A 19,962-nucleotide genomic window follows, 5' to 3' on the forward strand; every position below is an offset into this window, starting at 1 on the left:
TAGGAGAGATTTTTATAAAAGTCACTCAAAGTTGGATCTTAGTTAAAATTATGTAGTTGGAAAAAACTTGAGCTTACATGGCCTCCATCATCATTTCATGGCATCCAATTAGCTTTGATGAAGAACTAAGGTCTCAAAGTCAAACTTCTATGCATTCAAAGAATGGAATCAAGAATAATTTATTCAAGGAAGACTGAGCATTTATCCAGTAATGGACATGCATAGTGGATATTTGTTACACCCTACTCTCTTTCTGTGCAAGTATGCATAGTGGGAATACATTACCCATTATGGTAGTATAATTCTTATTGCATTAACATAGATTCCTTTTCTTTTCTCTAACCCTAATTTGGGCTAATGTGACACAATCTTGGCCATCAATTATTGTGATCATCTGGGCCATAAAGGACCTATATAAAGGTCTCACCTCTCACTTGTAAAGGGGGGATATTTTATGAGATTGTTGCTATGAGCTATTGAGATAATAAAGTTTTCATTGAAGCTTAGTGAATACTTATGTGTCTTAGTGCTTGCTTGTTCTCTTAAATTCCTTCAATTAGATTAAGTTTAGACTAGTTAATTTGTGGTGATTACAATGAAGAATATGATGGTGTATTGATGAATTTATTTAGTTCATACTTTCAACATTTTAGTCATTCTAACTCTTTGTGTAAAGTTAGCATGAACCCCTTTCATGCATATGTATAACTTCTATCATTGGTATACATTGCTCTTTATGATGGCGTATGCTATGGTATGAAAATCTTTGGTATAACCCTTCAAGACTGCACTAGTTCATGCATAGCTGTAGTATAATTGGCAAAGTAGATCAATAATTTGAGAAATTTTTCCACTAGAGTACTATTTATTGTCATCACTAATAGAATTCTTAAACCCTATCCTATTTAAATTTTTCATATTTTATGAAAATTCCAAAACTACTTCATTACAAAACCTTAATGATAGCTCCCACATCCAGTATGGCTTGAAATGAATCTAAATAAATAATAAGGCCCCTTGTGATCATCAGAAAATCACATCAACCATTGATCTTATCTAGAGATCTGACATTAAAGGAACATTGAAGTCATCATATGATCTTTTAGTAATCTTACATACATGAGACTTTATTCAAGAGAGGATAAGATATTTCGATATTTTGTTCTACTTTTTGGTGGGTCATAAAACACACATCAACAATGTCCAACTTGTACTTATCCTTCTTCTTATCAATTAATTTATGGTTTATTGACCCTTTGCCAAATTTTTTTTAAAAGGAGAAATGTCAAAAATTGTAATCCCTAACTATCACTACTCACATCCTCCATATGATAAACGTCTTTCCAGCATTAAAGACTTGTCCTTTTGAAAGGTCTTGTTTGAAATTTCGAATGGATTTGAATATACTATCCAACATGTCACTGTCTCATCTAAAGTGTTCTCACACTTTCTAGAGAGTATATAAAATATATATCTTGTACTAGTCTATGATTATTATCTCTTCTATGTAGAGCTTTAAGGTAGTATCTGTGAATAGTGTAAAGAAGCTCAGTCTTGTTATTGTAGTGCATTTATTTTTCTTTGTCCTATTTGAAGATCCTTATTTTGGCATGCATCTCTTAATATATAAAAGTGCATTTATATTAGTAAGAAGCATTGAGAGAAAATTCAAGAGAAGACTGCAATTACAATTGGTTACATCAGAAACCTTACAATTTATAAACTTTTACAAAATATTTAAAAAAAGTGTTTCTAATGAATGTTACATACCAACAAGGGAACAATCTTTCTTTGCTCTCTTCTTTGGAGGACTACTTTCTACCTCATTTGGAGACCTCATGAAACTACCTGAATAGTTAAAAATTATATATAAGTTTTATGTTTATGTTTTCAGATTTTAACATTAATCAATTCTTCAACTTATATTTATTTATTTTTCATATTTTTTCACAATTATAGAATCACTAGAGGTGAGGGCCAAAAATTAATTGAATGAAAGTACAAGAAAATTCTAAATAAAAAATATTATTCCTTTATATTAATATAATAACCTTATCTTTCAATAACATTTTTTTCCATTAACTAGATATCCAATTCTGTCACCATATATCTTCAGCTAAACTCTAATCATGTGCAATGAATAAGCCTAACACACACTCTCCTATTCCTTGTGCAATTTACCTTGTGATGATTCTGTGTTGCAAAATAAATTATCTCCCTGGTCCACTTCTCCTGAACTGGTGGCAATTATCTGGACCAAAATAAAAATATTATCTTCACTAAGTGCAAGTGGCTATCTCTTTGGAAAATCGCAGTTAGCGTAGTTAAATTCAACATTTGGAACTTTTTTCCATAAACAATGTTTAATGTTACCTTCAATTTTGCCAATGCATGTTTGGCAGCTTTAGTTTTTGCAAACCTCTTATTGATGTCTGATCCTTCTCCAAATACGATGGATTCCTTCACCTCTATTTTTATAGTGGCCACATTAACATTCCTTTTCTTAGCGATGGTCATCCAATTGTATTTGTAATGTTTCTGTTCACACAACTCATACAACTCCCGTAATGGTTGCAATTCAACATTTTCAGGTGTGACAATGGGAGATAAAATAGGTTTTATTTTTTCCCAGACAACATCCAGCTTCAGTCAACTGTCGACTAATATTGCACCTGAAATGCTTTCTAATATATCTCCTAGTACCTGCATTTAATTAAATTTGTAATATAAGTTGTAATCAAAGACAATGTTTATAGTACTACAAACAAATAAAATAAAATCTTATGTTATGTTGTAAAATCTCCATGTTAACAAAATAAATCAAAATCTGTTTGAGGAAGGCCAACTTGAAGTCTTTTATCCATGTATAAATTTCTATGTGCTTTTGATGTTTAAAACAACAAAGTGGCTTTGTAATAGAATAAATTATAGCATACGCAAAATAAGGCTCCTAAACTTCTATTAAAGCATCACAGAAAATCAAATGTAAAACCAAATAGCTTGCCTTGGGAGCGTGCAATCCTCCTCCAAATGATACAAACTGGCAATCGTCAGCTCTAAGCTATTCAAATTTCTCAACAAACTTTGCCATTTGATTTTGTAAGTCATCTGAACTATGAAGAAGATAGTTGTGAATTTTGTGTTTTACTGTTGCTTGAGAGAAATTCTCATTGTCAACAGCTACCTGGCGTAAATCTGATAGAATTGCTTGAGATGATTCTTGGTATGCTGAATACAGATGCTCGGTAATAACAAAATCCAGTACAGAGTCACCTAGAAATTCTAGCCGCTGTGAAATTTACACATGTAAAGTCAGCACTCTAAAAGAATTTTAAATTAACTACTACCAAAGTAGTATACTAATTGTTCAAGGTAAGGTGAAACAAAATGTACTTGATAGAAGGTCCCTCAGCTTCAGTAATTGAAGAATGTGTGAGTGCTTCTACTAAAAGACATCGATTAACAAAGTGGTGATTTAGGTATGATTCCAGTTCATCCAAATTTGTGTCCAAGACACTCGGATAGTTGAAAGAGCGTTGGGATGCAATCTCTACTAGTTTGTCTTCAATGCCAACTTCCATATTCATCCACTGCATGAACTCAATGGCTGCATTTACACCACCTCCCACCAAATGTGCTCCAATAAGAGCCTCCACAACATCTGATATTGTTTTAGAATGAATCCATCTATGTTCATTGTCACAAACTACACCCATTTGAAGAGTCTTAGGATCTCCTGGATTGCACGAGCATGGAACAATACTTTTGCAGTATAACCCAGGAGCCATCCATTTGGAGACGTCAAATAAATCATCTACTATGTATCCCTATTCATAAAGCAAAATTAAAATGAAGCTTACAAAATTATATTTTCAAGTGATAAGTAAACAACATACAAACAAAAAATTATTAGGAAATTCCTAAAATAAAAATAACTCAATTTACACATAGACCATATCAAAATATAAATTCTTTAGAATTGGCAACAGCACCAATGATTATCATTGAATCAGGGAGAGACAAAAAGAAAAAGATTGCATTGATTCACTGAGCTTCTGTTCATTTACACTTGGTCTTGATAACAATCTATTGCCACTTCTAACAGCTCTTCAGAGCTGTCCTCTTAGAGGAGAGTGAAGACAAAATGCAGTGCAGACACAACTACCATACAGTCAATTGATGATCTATGGAAATTGAGAATTATATATTAAATTTTTTTTGAGCAATGCACAAACCATGAGAAACAATAGATTTGACAATGGACAAATGGATGCACTCAAACAAAATCCATCCAGATTGTCTACATATGGTGCATTAAACAGGGTGAGCAATTCAATCAAATCTATCCAGATTGTCTACAGATGTTATTTTTTTAAATATTAGGAGTTTTTCCTCGGAATGAATGATATTAAGGATATTATTGATCATGTGGGTCTGGTTGGCCTGATTTCCATCAAATAGAAATCTAAAGTTAAAAATAAAAGAAAATTACGTAAGAAATCTAGGGTCTTTTGCTGGGAAGGACATATATACCCCACGTTGATTTATAAATTCTCCTCACACTTTTATTCATATTGTACTTGTCACAAATTTTTAAAACTTGAAAACTTTCATACGAAACAAGCTACAATTTTAAAATTTAGATGAGGAGAGAAACCACTACAGACAATTTTGTTTATTCTATCTGCAAGCATTGAAAGAATTAATTCAACTTTATTCTACCTGCGAGAATTGAAAGGATGGATTTGAGATATGAAGAAATTTTTATTCAGAATGTTGAATCTGTATAGCTTGTAGGTTGAATGTTTGACCAGTGGAAAGCCTCTAGTTGTTTTCATCTTTCACTACCATGAGGGACACGTCTTTACATATGGAAGGGTTATCAGCACATCTGCCTGCTCAGAGTCATTTGATTAATCTGGTTTAGCTTAGGTCAAGTTTGTGTTGATTGTTGGAATAAGTCATTAGTTTGTTGCACCAAATCTGCTATTCTGTTTAACAGTTGACTGCTGCTCCCTATTCTCTAGCCATCAGTTTTGTAGGACTGTAGTTAACTCCACCACATGTATGCACAATTGAATTTGTCTCCAAACACATGGCAAGGTTGTTAAATGAAGTGTTAGTGCTGTCACATTAGATGATCCACATGTAAGCTCTAAACAGCTGGAAGTCCTCTATTTATAGAGGTTATGTAATTGGTTGTTTGTGTGCAGCTAGATCAATATGAATATTGAAAGTTATATTTTCTTGTGATCTGCTGTCACCATTTTTAGTTGTTTCATAGTTTTAATTTTTAATCAGATAAAACTTGGGAACTTGTGCAACTTCCCAAAGGTAAGAATGTCATTGGTTGCAAATGGATTTATAAAACAAAATTTAAATCAGATGGTGGTATAGAAAAATTTAAAGCTAGATTGGTTGCTAAGGGATTTAATCAAAAAGAGGGTGTTGATTATGAACAAACTTTTGCTCCTGTCATTAAAATGAATACAGTTAGAATTATTCTGTCTTTGGCTGCAAGTCTTGGGTGGCATATTCATCAAATGGATGTAAAAAATGCTTTCTTAAATGGAGATTTATCTGAAGAAATATATATGGATCAGCCACCAGGTTTTGTAAATCAGCAACATCCTAATCTTGTTTGTAGATTAAAGAAGTCACTTTATGGGCTTAAACAAGCACCAAGAGCATGGAATGAGAAGATTGATAGGTATTTTCAGCTTCATGAGTTTCAAAAATGCAAATCGGATCCAAATCTTTATGTGAAGAGAGTGCAAAAAGAAATTATTTTTGTTGCAGTTTATGTGGATGATTTACTCATAGCTGGACCAAATATTGGGTTAATTAGTGATTTTAAATCAGATCTTAAAGGGGCATTTCATATGAGTGATTTGGGTGAACTGAATTATTTTCTTGGCTTGCAAATTAGTAGACTTCATGATGGGTTATTTATCTCTCAAGCAAAATATGCTTTGGATCTTTTAGATAAATTTAACATGCTTGAATGTAAGCCAACCCCTACTCCTTTTCAATCTGGAATTAAGCTTACTAAAGAATGTATTTCCAAGAAGGTGGATGCTACTTTATATAGACAGCTTGTTGGTAGCTTGGTTTATCTAACACAGTCTAGACCAGATATTTGTTTTGCAGTCAATTTGGTATCTAGATTTATGCAGGAACCAAAATAAACTCATTGGTTGGCTGCCAAAAGAATTTTATGATACATTCGTGGCACCATTTACTATGGCATTCATTATAGTTACAAGTCTTCAATTTCTTTGACTAGCTTCACAGATTCAGACTGGGGAGGTGACATAGATGATAGAAAATCTACTGGTGGTTATATTTTTCAGCTCGGGTCAGGTCCAATTACATGGAGCAGCAGTCAACTGTTAAACAGAATAGCAGATTTGGTGCAACAAACTAGTGACTTATTCCAACATTGATAGCATATGGTGGGGCATTATTTTTGGTTGATGCCTTGGTGGAAATTGAGGACTTCTTCTCTCTATTGGGACATTTTTTCGGTTAAGTTCTTCTAAGGTTGAAACCTCCCCTATCATGAACCTTAATATGGAACCACAGTTTAAGGGAACTAGGAATGTTGAGAGCCCCAAGGAAGGTAGAGAAAAGGGAGGAGGTGAACCCTGTGGCAAACAACCCTTTGGGAATTATAATATCAAACTGGAGGAGACTATCACTACCCTAATTAAGAAGAATGCAGATCTAGAAGATAAGTTTGATCAGGTGGCTAACTTCTCAGTGCAGCTATGTGCTCTGCTGCCACTATCCTTCAACTTTTGTAGGCGGACAAAGAAGAGCTCAAAGATGGGGTCTTTCTCCCTCTACAGTTTTCTTGCCGCTTCCACTGGAGAATCTCTGTAATCACCAGAAAGGCAATTAGTCCCTGGGCCTTGGTTTTTGTTCTTTGGTTGGACCTCCCATAAGGCCACTATAAGCCCATAAATTTATGTTAGCCAAGTTTTATATGTAATTATATTAATATGTTTATTTTTAACTGTAGTAGCTATAGGTATAGAACTACTGAGTTTCAGCTAGTTGTCTTTGTGTCAACGTCCATTTTGACTAATTTTAATATAAAAAACAATTATTATATTAAAGAACAAGTGATTGTATGGTCAAAAATTTGAACTAATGGTCAGTTACCCCTAGAACTAAATAGTTTGAAATCCAAAAGAGGGGAAAAGTCTTGAAACAAGACAAAAGGGATGAAACTCATTCATCCAATTAAGGAAGAGAAGAGAAGAGAACAAGTGTAGAGCAGAGATCAGAGATAGAAGGAAGATCATCAAATCAAAGGGTCAAAAGAATATTAAGAACAAAGTTCAGAGGACAAAAGAAAGGTTCAGTTTCATTGTTTGTAGCAGCACATGTTGAATCTCTTTGTCATTCTATGAGTTCAATTTTGTTTGTCCTATGAAGCAGTGATTGCTCGAGGCATTATTTTATGCAGCTCTTAGTGCTGTAAGTTTAAGATTTGTTTTATCAGTTGAAGTATTTTGTGTTTTTTGGTTGAAGTCGAATGCTCCTAAATTTTGTATTAGTTTAACTCATTTGAATAGAAAGCAAAAAAATAGGCATACTGCTCTTTTTTTTCTCCTTTCCATTCATTATTTCATGGTGTTTAGTATTTGAGAAGTTCATATTTGCAAGTTTTCTTTTGTTACCTTCTCTGTGTTTTAATAGTGGAGCAAACCAAACATTTATTCTATTATTGACTCGCTTGGTTCACATGTTAACTAAGCTCATCTTATGTTTACTCAACCTCCTCACTGTTCCCTTTAGGATCCAAGCTCTCCTCTTGTTGCCAAGCTCATTTGACATCCATTGTGCCAAGTTCACTCGACATCCATTGTGCCAAGCTCCCCTTACTGCTGAGCTCACTTAGCTTCTTAGCATATTTCACTCACTTCTTGTCACTTGGCACCTTCTGTTGCTGAGCAAAACTGTCAATCGAGATCAATTGCTACTGAGCTAATTTTTTTAAGTTGTGAATTTGATTTCTGACATGTATAATATTGATTGCAATGCCTATAAAGTTTTAATTGCAATACCTATTAAAGGTAAAAACTCAGTTCCTACTGAGGTGATAACAGTATTAATTTGATATAATTTGTTAGGTACCAACATTGAATGTTTTTGATGAGAATATTGGATTTTTCTATTGATATAATTTCAATGTTGTTCAAATAAAGGAGGGGTGAAAATTTATTCAAGCTGAAAGAGAAACAAGAACAAACAAAGAAAGGGCATCAAACATCCATGTCAAGATCAACCAAGTGATCAAGTTGATGGGAAAAGCCCATCAGAAGTTGAGTCTTATCAACAATATTTCAATTACATGTATGATCAGAAGCCCACTTTGCCAAACAATTAGCAATACTATTCTATTCTCTGGGAATATGACTAAAAGTAATGGACTCCAAATAAGTATACAAATTATGAATTTGGTCTGCAATCAACACTGACCTCCAACTAACAACTTCAGAATGTTGCTGATTCAATAGAGGTATCATCACTTGTGAGTCAGATTCACAGATAAGCCTTCTCCAACCAAGGTCACAAGCATTCTTCACAGCATACAAAATAGCTATGGCCTCTATCAAGTTGTTAATGAGATGACCTTTAAAAATAGAAAACACAAACTGGACATCCTTACTATTTCTACCAATGTCAATTATTCTTGGTGGCTCTAAATGCTTAATAATGGTGTTACAAAGAAGGCTGCAAATGAATGGCAAATAAGTAAAGCAAAAGAGTAGAACCTCGTGTTACTAGCATTAGGAGTTCTAACTTGAGATATACTTTTCTCTATTTAAATTTATCAACTGATTATCAAAATAACATTTTAATACCTGCAAGTTACGCTTCAGAGCCAAGTCATGAAGAGTTTTATTGTTGACTGCGTCAGCTCTACGAATAGATAAATGTCCTTCATCCTCACTTTCATATTTCATAAATATATGCTGACTAATGGCATATTTCAGAAAAGAGTCACCCAATAACTCCAGTCGCTCGTACGAGTAACTCTCTAAGCATCTATGTGAAGTTATCGCTTCCATTATCTTAAAAAACAGAATTGATAAGATTATACTTGAACTATAAAGGAAGATTTTAAGAAGTACATTATCTACGACAGAGATAAACAAAAAATAGAGCGAACAAGCTTAAATCAATCATTAACCAAGCGAACATAACATCTATCCCAAGTCATTATAAATGCAATTACCAGTTGGATGGGTACACGTGGACAATTTGGGCGTTCTATTCTAATTGCTTTATTGAGTTGGCTTGCAAGCATTGAAGAATGGAACCGGCGCATCACTGATGGAAGTAAACACAATGATCTCATAAAAGAACTTGGAATATCCAAATTTAAACACAACTCTGGAGGAAGCTCCACGCATGTTCCAACACCATCCTCAGATGAACTTACTTGCTGTTTTGATAAGAAATTACGAGGTCGTTTAGCATGCTTCACTCTAAGAAGTGGCTGACTTAAATGGTTAAGTTTCTTTCCATATCTGTAAAATAAAGAGGCAGCAAAATTCAAATTGTTTTAATATATAAAAGTGTGTGAGTTATAAAATGAAAACAACTAAGATCCAAAATTTACAGTTAATTCTATGTAGATGAATTTCAAGAGACATTTGAAAGATGAGGTGTACTCACTTTTTTTGAAAATATTCACTGTAACTAGCATAACATTGTTTTGCGAAGGGAAGGGGCTCTCAGCAGTTTTATCATGAATAATCTCTACTACTTGATAAAGCATTCCATTATGAATAGTAAGTACTGCTTTATCTGTCAAATTAGAAAACTCACAAATCTCAGTTGCCAAAACCAAAATATCTAGTCTGGCTTGTGTCGTTTCTGCCATAGGAACTTCTTTATCTTTATCAATATCAATGATACTGTGTCCCCCTTGTGAAAGTAGATTAAACTCCCTAGCTCTTGCCGCGCATGTTTCAATGCATTTCCAGTCAATAACAGTTACACCAAATCTATCAGATGTTAAGGGCAAAAGGAAGAACATATAAGAATTACACCATGGATTTTTCATTTCATTCAGATTTTCCTTCTCCCTCATATTTCCAAAAATCGCATTCAAGATTATGTGTTGAAAAGCTTTTGCATTCTTCATCTGTTACACAATTAAAAAACTATTTTTCAGTTCCTACAAAAGGAAGTAAATAAAGTATTGGAAGCAAAATGCAATTTATAGATTTGAACTCAAATTCATTTGTTTATCTTTCCATACCTGACTTGAATCCAAAGTCATTGTTTCTCTGGGAAAAAACTGTGCTCTAACAATCTTTTCTACAGTTAAAAACAGATCTATTTTCGTACTTGTAATGTCCTCATCCAGTTCAGATTTTATTAGGAGCATAAAATTTGAATATGTCCTATGATCATTGGGTTCAGATGTAAAACAAAGTTCATAAGCTTTCAAAGCTATTCCTTTCTCCTCTTCATCCCAGCTGTCAGATAAGCCATCTATTTTAACAGTTGAATGCAATTCCATCGATTTAGATGCACCTTCAAGAAAGACAAAGACAATATCAGACAATTAAATCTTTAAACCTTCACAACATACTAGTCATTATTAAAAAGTGTTATGACGCTGTATAATTAGACTAAATTAATATGAAAGAAATTGAAAAAACAAAACCAAACACTTCAGAAAATTTGTGAAACCATAAAAAGAAATATCAGAGTAAATTAAACACTCCACTCTTTTATAGGCAGAAACTAATTTGGGATAGTTTAAATTGAGATGGTCAGATAAGAATCCAACAAGAGATCTAGCAACGAGCGTGAATGATGATAATAACAACTGATTTGTAATCTTTAAAAGATCAGTACGTATGCTCTTATGAATAACGCCTGTGAAATTCGATAAGAGTCTTTTACTTGATTTGATTTTACTATGTCAGAAACTAAACCAAATCTTTTTTTCCTAACCACAATGCCATTATCTGAGAAATCTTCAACACAAAAATAAAGCTTGTCATACACTTCTCACATTCACTTACTTTTCAGTGATTTAAGAATGAGAATTTTTTTCAACTATCATATTTGTGTAAATAGAAAAGAGATCAGATTTGTATGATTATATTTATTACATCATTAGAATAATGAACATAATTTATTACTATAAATAATTAAAATTAGAACATTTAATTTTTTTAGATCTTCATTAAAATTTATTGGTAGTGGCATAAAACAATCTAGAAAGAATTGTCTATTAAACTTTTAATATATCTAGGTGATGTTCACAGAGGTAATGCATTGCGTCTTTCCAAATGTTCACCCATCCCAAAAGTACTCCAACATCAAACTTCCTCCAAGACTAAGCCCACTTAACTTGTCATCTCATTTACAGAATCTTGGGCAAGTGTTCTTTTCATTTTATTATGGTTATCAGTCTCTTATTACTTTATTTAAGGAAAAATACATATGTATTTAGAATCATGAGTAATGTAAGAGAAATTATACAAATCTCTCAATAAGAATTTACAAAAAACCATGTTCAATAAAAGAAAACAATTTTTTTAGTAGATCTGTATTAGAAGAGAAAAGGTCTATTATATGAGCTCATCATCAATACAAATCAAACTAATCTCTTAAGAAAAGAGTGAATGAAAAAGAAAAGTATCAATCAAAAACTAAAATTATAATAAAAATGTGTATCATGCCTGCTTCAGACATTTTGGCTTCAATCACATCTAACGATTATCAATGCAAAGTAATGAGTAAAAATGTAAAGTATCAATAAAGAACTAAAATAATAATATTAAATAATTCATTACAATAAAACCATGTTGTGAAGGGACATCAAAACCCTTTAATCAAATAGGATTATAGATTTGAAAATATGTACAACAGATAAATATATAGACAAAAGATAGGGAAAATGAAAACCAGATATCTTAGAAGCAAAGGATGGGTGGAAAAGGAAAAAACAGTCTAAGAAGGAAAAGTACCAAAAGAGAAGGAAAAAAAATATCACAAAAAGGAGAACAACCAAAAACTATTTTTTATTATGTTATTAAAACATATTTTGAAGGAACCCAAATAGGGTTAACAAAAGAGGAATATAGATTTTATAATACGCATCTGAGATGTCTAGGCATCACATGCCAAAACCAAAAGAGACTATCCAAAAGAAAGAAAGAAATAGTAGCCAAAAGGTAGCAAACAAACACTCCAAAATAACAACCAAATTTATATTTATCAGACGGTCTTGAGAAATTTTACCTTCAATCATATCTAACCATCATCAATGCAAACAAACACTCCAAAAGAACAACCAAATTTATATTTATCAGACGGTCTTGAGAAATTTTACCTTCAATCATATCTAACCATCATCAATGCAAATGAAACTAATCTCACAAGGAATGGGATCAATTAGAAAGGTAAAAAATGATCTTTCGAACTAAATAGTAAAAAAAGACCTAAGAGAACCAAAAAAACAATGAAAATGTGTATCATACCTCCTTGAAGCATTTTTCCTTGAATCACCTCTAGAACATTGATCTTATATCATAATAAACCTGAAAAAATGAATAGAAAATTGTAACCACTACTCAAAAAAAACTTGTAATTTTCCTTGAATGGTCATTGAAACAATGATCTTCTATAACAAAAAACTGAAAAAATCCCAAAGAAAATTGGATCCACGAGTGGATCTTCTATTACCATAAACCTAAAAGAATCAAGGAAAGTTAAACTTGCTAGTCAAAAATAATTTGTAGATTTTTTATTTAACTTCACAAAAAGAGGGGTAAAAATTTATTAAGACAGAAAGGAATACAACAAGGAGAGCTCAACAAAGAGCTTGATCCTGAGCAACAAGATCATCAAATTCTTGCACCATCTCAAAGGACAATTGCCTCCTATCCATAATATTCCAACTCAGATCATGATTAGATGCCCATTTGGCTAAACAATCAGCATTTCTATTCCATTCACAAGGAATATACGTGAACCTAATGAACTGAAAAGAGGAAGAGAAGAAAAGAATTTGCTTAACAACAGTGGCTAGCTGCCAACTAACATCCTCAAGCTCTTGCAAAGAAAGCATGTTCACCACCACCTGGGAATCAGACTCACAGATAATCTTACTCCATCCCCGCAAGCAACACTATTCCACAACATATAAAATAGCCTGAGCTTCCATGAGATTGTTAGTATAATCACCCTTATGAACTGAGAAGGAAAATTTAACATCCCCAGAACTACAACGAGCCACTCCGCCAATACCAGTCGAACCAGGATTCCCACAGGAAGAACCATCATTGTTAATTTTCAGAACTCCACAGGAAGGAGGAGTCCAGTGCCCATCCTGGTTAACCCGACCCTTCCTCTGATGGTGAAGCTGCCTGGACATAGAAGGAAGCCTATGAGCTGCAGCCCCATCCTGGAGATGAAAATTGAGGCAATTACAGATAGCAAGATCAACTGGATCCATACCCCCATCAAGCTCACACTTCACAAGAATAGTTTCCTGAAGAGAATGTGATATTTTCCACCAAAGATGCAAAACACCAAGCCGAACATCTTGGAATGGGCCAACAATCCAAGCAGCATGGAGAAAAGAAGACTTGGAGGTAGCAGTACCCAAGCAGGCCCAGAACTCAGGCAAAGAGGAAGCATGCCGACAAGAGCAACCCCAAGCGCTCCACCAAAGGTGCCATATCTGAGTAGAATAGGAGCAATGGAAGAACAGATGGGAGATAGACTCCTCTCCATTACCACACAAAACACAATAAGAGGGGCCCTGAAATCCACGTTTACAAATATTATCCTAGGTAAGACAACGGTTGTGAGCCACTAGCCACATGAAAAAATTGCACTTGGACCAAGAAACTTTATTCCAAACTTGCTTCCACCAAGGGACCTCAGCATCCCCAAATAATTGTCTAGTTATCTCTTGATACCTAGCAGAGACATGATATTTACCAGACAAGGTACCGCCCCAAGCGAAAACATCTGGACCAAGCAAAGAAGAACACTCTCTAGAGGCCAAAATTTGAGAAAGCTCCTGACGATCCATGTCTGTACCTCCAAGAGGCCAATCAGAAGAATGCTTCCATCTGTAACCAACAACAGGTCCCAATTGATAAGGAGTCTTGTAATGAGCCACTTTATCCCATCCAGCGGCAAGAAAAGAGTCACAAAGAGGCTGAAGATGAGGGTATATGGATAAAATGGAAGGGAATCCATCCCAAGCATCAGACCAAAACAAAGCCTGAGTACCTCCTTTACATATCCAAAACAGACCCCTCTTTACCAACATCACACCTGTCTTCAAAGTATGCCAAACCATTGAGCCACAACCTTCAAGAGGAAGTGCAAAAATAGAGCAAGGATCAGCACCATGAAAATATTTATGAGTGATAATACGAGCCCAAAGTTGATGTTGTCCAGAGCACCATCACCAATAAAGTTTAGCAACCAAAGCTTGACTACTCAATAGAGCAGATTGAAGACCAAGACCACCCTCCTTTTTAGGCCTACAAACAGTTGCCCAATTAACCAAGCTCCATTTAGTACTATGCAAATTACCACTCCAAAGGAATTGCTGAGAAAGAGCATCAAACTCCTTGAGAAAGTAAATAGGTGCAGCGTGAACCATGCTTTGATAAGTAGGAAGAGCTTGGATAACAGCTTGAAGAAGAGTAACCCGGACAGTAGTAGAAAGCCATCTATGAGTCCAATGATTTACCTTATCCTAAAGCTTGGTAATCAAATTTTGCCAGAAGAGACATGGCTGACTGGAAATAGCAATAGGGATGCCAAGATAAGTCAAAGGAAGTGATCCTATCTAAAATCGTAGGATACCAACAATCCTGTGTTGAATAGAATCAAGAGTGTTAAAAAAGTAAATGGAAGATTTGTGCTCATTAACTTTCTGGCCTAAAGCTGCCAAATAAACGTCCAAAGCATGTCGAAAGGCTTCGGCTTCCTTGATCCTAGCAAGACCAACAAGAGAAGAATTATCAACAAATTGAAGATGGGAAAGAGAAGGTAAGCCATTACCCCACCACCAGCCTTGAATAGAATTATGGGACACCTGATGCTTAATGAATCTGCCCAAGCCTTCAGCCATGATGATGAATAGATATGGGGAGAGAGGGTCACCCTGGCGGAGGCCTCTAGAAGCACCAAATAGTTGAGAAGGTTGACCATTAATAAGAACAGAAAAAGAGGCAGAAGTAACACAACTCATAATCCAACTCACCCAGTCAGAGCTAAATCCAAAAGAAAGAAGAATACTCCTTAGGAAGCTCCATTTAACTCTATCGTAAGCCTTATCCATATCCATCTTAACAAACATGGCTCTCTCCCTTGAAGTAGCCATAGAGTGAATAGCCTTAGTAGCAATAACCACCCCATCCAAAATTTGTCTGCCAGCAACAAAACCACCTTGTTCTTCTGAGATAATAATGGGAAGCCACCTTTTCAATCTCTTAGCAATCAACTTAGTAATAACTTTGTAAACCACATTACATAAGGAAATTGGTCTAAAAAACTCCAATTGATTAGCACCCTCTCTCTTAGGAATAAGAGTCAAGAATGTAGAGTTCAAAGCTCGAAGCAGCTGCTTGATAGCATAGGATTCTTTAACCACCTCCAACAAATCATGATTAATGATGTCCAAAAATTCCTGAAAGAATTCAACTGGAAAGCCATCAGGACCAGGAGCCTTCCCCTTAGGCATGCCAAAGACCACCTCCTCCAGATCTTCCAAAGAAATAAGACGCATGAGATAATCATTCATTTCCTGAGTGATAAGGGAAGGAATAGAGGACAAAATAAGATTTTCTTCATTATCAGTAGGAGGAGAGTCCTCAGAGAAGAGGGTAGAGAAGTACCAAATAGCCTCCTGGAACAAAGCTGGCAAGGAATTCAATAGGATACCTTGAGAATTAACCAAAGAAGAGATAGTGCTCTGATTCCAGCGAGATTGCATTGTTTTATGGAAAAAGGCAGTGTTATGATCACCTTCCTGGAGCCAGTCAACTCTAGCCTTTTGCTTCCAAAAAATTTCCTCTTGAAGTTCCCATTCTTCTAGAGCTCTAGAAGCAAGGGATTCAGCCTTTCCAAGATCCTCTGAGAAACCTCGATCTCTAATCTCCCTTGTGATGACATCAAGATCTTCTTGAGCAAGCCTCTTCATAAAGTGAAGGTTCCCAAAGCATTCCCTATTCCATATCTTGAGCTGCCTTTTAACATATTGAAGCCTTTTAGAAAATGAGAACATTGCAGTACCATATGCAGGAGCACCATCTTTCCACCAATAGAAAACACAATCATGAAGAGAGGAGTCCCGAAGCCACATCAACTGGAACTTAAAAGGAGGATGCTTCGGAACATAAGCCCCTATAGTGGAAAATTTGATTGGCCAATGATCTGAACCCCTCCAATCAAGGATTTTTGAAGAGATAGTAAGGGTGCCACCAACCCAGAAGCAAGAAACAAGAAATCTATCCAGACGTTCTGAGATAGCAGCAACACCAGTCTTGTGATTATTCCAAAGAGATGCAAAAGAGATATATGTTGCCGAAGAAGAGCAGAAGAAGGCCCCAATCTAGCCAAACCACCATGCTTCTCCTCCAGACTTAAAACTGAATTGAAGTCCCCTGCTAACACCCAAGGATGATAAGGATGACAATTTCTAACATATCGAATATGTTCCCAAAGTTCCTCCTTTCCCACAAGATCAACAGGTGCATACAGATTAGTAACCATGATCACCTCTCCTGAGTCTAGAGCAGAAGCTACCATAGAGAGAGCTAAGTGAGAGGACATCTAGCCAAGAGGAGAAATTTTTTGAGGATCCCAAAATATAGCTAAACCACCTGCACTGCCTATTGCCCCAACACACTGGCATTGGCCACGAAACCAAATACTAGAGGCATGTTGGACCATAGACTCCACAGAGAGCTTAGTCTCTTGGATACAAAAAATATCAGGGCTATGATCAACCACCAAGTTATGAATAGCCTTTTGTCTAGGGATGCTATTCAACCCCTTTACATTCCATGAGAGAATAATCATCATTGGGTAGAATTGGGAAAATGAGAATCCAAAGGTTTCACTGAACCAGACTCAATCAATATATCTCCTGTGAGTTTAATCTTCACTTGGTCTGTTTTGCACCCACTCCTTAGAGGAGGAGTAGAAGAATCCCGCTTAAAGGATCGAGACATCAACCCCAAGGGGAGAGGAGAACCCTTGCCCTTACCTGATGGTAGCACATCCTTAACCAAGTCAACTAAAACAACATCATTATCCTCCAACACTGCAGGAGTCACGAGAGCCTCTGTCACAGGAGCTACAGGGACCTCACAGTTCTGATATACTACAACTTGGGATGCCCCACAAGCATCATTAGGAACAGATCTCTCATCTGGGCAAACTAGATCATAAGAGATAGGAGGAGGAATACCCTCCTCTAGAACCATACTATCCAGCACCTCAAAGCGGTTAAAACCTGAATCAGATAATATTTCTTTCAAAGGCCTCTTTTGACCATGGCCCTTAGCATGAGGATGAACAGGGGTAAATCCATCCTTATCCTGCATTTGAGCCTTACCCTTACCTGTAGCATCTTGCGGATTCATCCCCTTGATAGTATTAGCCATTTGAGATTGTTCTTTCCCTGTAGTATCTGCCAAACCACCAGTATTGCCAGCTATAGAACCATCCACTCCTTTGAAACTTGAGTTACAGGGGCACTGACGCAGTAAATGACCATACTCATGACAAATCTGGCAACGAAAAGGGAGAGATTCATAATCTAACTGCTGCACCCAAGAAAAATCCCCCATACAAATTTCCAAAGAATCTGGTAATGGGTTATTCAAATTAATTTCAACACAAATTCTAGCATAAGAAATAACCTTTTTATCGAGGGGTTGATGTGTGATCGTAGCTGACTTCCCCAAAAAAGCAGCAATTTGTCGAAGGATGTCTTCACGCCAAAATTCCAAGGGAAGACGAGGCAAGCGAACCCAAACTAGCACTGTTGAATGGAGATCCTCAGTAGAATTAAAACCTGAATGCCAAGGTTTGACAAATAACCCCACATGATTGTAGAAATAAGGGCCTCTTTCAAAAACACGATCCCGATCAGACATGCAAGAGAATACAACAAAAAAATAACTATTCCCTGCCAACATAATCTCCATATCGCCTTCCACCTGCCATGAGCGGCGGATCCATGCCTCAAGAGCGTATAGGGAAATCCGGATTCCAAGAAATTTGCATATCAAAGCATGCTTGGTCCAATAATCAATGTCCTCCATTACAACCATTGGAGGAATAACCAGAACAGGGCGATCATGGCTACGCGAAAAACAACCATTAACTTTTTTCAGCTTGGAGCTCTCCCCTGAATAAAACGATTCAGATCGCATTGCATGCATAGTTGGAGAAGAACCATCTGTTCTCACCAACGGAGAAGAAATCCTAGGCCCTGCCATGCAAACAATAAAACCCCAATCCAAAATTGACTGCAGAAGATTTCCAAAAACACCGATGCAAATTATGTCCAGTAGCTAGCAATCCAAACTGAACAAAAAATTAGTAAAGATCAAACACCAAGAACAGGCTAGGGGAAAAACCCTAGCCCAGCCGGCAGCCAACGCTTCTCCACATTCTCCCAGATTTTCAATTTTTCTTGAATTGCTTGTAATTTTTTATTTTTATTGAATTGCCTCTAAAAAGATCTTCTATTACAACAAAACCTCTAAAAAATCCAATAATAATTGGAGCCACTGGTAAAAAATACCTTGTGATTTTCCTTAAGTCATTTTTGGAACAATGATCTTCGACTGCAACAACCCTAAAAAAAATCGAAAGAAAATTGTTTTTAATTATCATAATTAACTTTTTTTTAAAAATAAATGGGCCGACCCTACTCACCTATTTTCCTTCTATAGTCAACCCTTCGTGAGCGAAAAGTGTTTACCCTTTCCAAAGAAGAAAACAATTTATTATAATTTTTGTTGTTGACACTCTAGCTATTTATTTTCATTTATTTTAACCTTTAATCATTATAATAAAATCTTTTTTCAAAATTTTATTCAAAGTATATATTGGACAATGATTTATACATTATTAATTCTATTAGTTAGATATGTAATATTTATTTTTGTACAATAATTTTTATATTAAAATGAAATAAAGACATAAAAATTAATAATAATATGTAAACCTTCATTTTTGACCCCTATAAATTTTGATAGAATGGATTCCATTTTAAAGGATTCTTAGCTAAAGGAGGTGATCCTCATTTTCCTTCTAAATTATGTCTTTCACATAATAATTTATCATTAATTTATTTGTATATGTTTTAGGGTCTATAATAATGTTTCCCACTTTATGTGGCTTAAGATATATTGCATGTCAATTTTATTATAAGATTAATTCTAAAAGTTTAGCTTAAATTTAATCTCCTTAAGCCTACTTTTAAGCCTAATTTTAACATTAACGCCCTAATTATAATGCTAACATTAGTTGTTAGTTATTATTCTAAATATAAAAACTATTGTAGATTATTAATATTCTATAGATAAATTAATCTAGAAGATGCATAGGGGAACCTTAAGGCACTATCCACACTAGATATCAACCATGCTAAGGAATAGGCTAATCTAATTTGTTGAAAAACTCAAAACTTGAGAAGCATATAGAAAATGTGGATTGAAGATTTTGTTGCATTAAAGGCTAATTTTATTGATCTAATGATGTTTTTCTAAGTATGCTACTATTAATTATATATAGAAATGTATATTGTTTACAAATTGGGTTTTTGGCCCTGTCATTTTTAATGATGTCAAAGGGGGAGAGTTGAGTGAAAAGAGATATACACAAGAGATGCTCATCTTATAGGGAGATTTAGTTTTGGAAAGTTTTTGAAGACTT

General features: G+C 35.1%; 1 protein-coding gene across 1 annotated transcript in view; it reads right to left on the minus strand.

Moving 5' to 3' along the window:
• Positions 1-19,962, minus strand: part of LOC149569718 (endoribonuclease Dicer homolog 3-like) — a 63,571-nt gene that overhangs the window by 5,877 nt on the left and 37,732 nt on the right. The window contains exons 2-10 of the mRNA XM_089816984.1: positions 10,283-10,560; positions 9,690-10,165; positions 9,251-9,545; positions 8,877-9,086; positions 3,576-3,827; positions 3,149-3,289; positions 3,005-3,061; positions 2,374-2,538; positions 2,182-2,251 (exon numbers count right to left, since the gene is read on the minus strand). Coding sequence (XP_089673110.1) covers positions 2,182-2,251; positions 2,374-2,538; positions 3,005-3,061; positions 3,149-3,289; positions 3,576-3,827; positions 8,877-9,086; positions 9,251-9,545; positions 9,690-10,165; positions 10,283-10,560 — 1,944 coding nt within the window. The remainder of the gene's footprint in view (positions 1-2,181; positions 2,252-2,373; positions 2,539-3,004; positions 3,062-3,148; positions 3,290-3,575; positions 3,828-8,876; positions 9,087-9,250; positions 9,546-9,689; positions 10,166-10,282; positions 10,561-19,962) is intronic.

The sequence above is a fragment of the Cupressus sempervirens genome, chromosome 3, assembly GCF_028749045.1.
Source record: "Cupressus sempervirens isolate cs-2001-9-10 chromosome 3, ASM2874904v1, whole genome shotgun sequence".
NCBI lineage: Eukaryota > Viridiplantae > Streptophyta > Pinopsida > Cupressales > Cupressaceae > Cupressus > Cupressus sempervirens.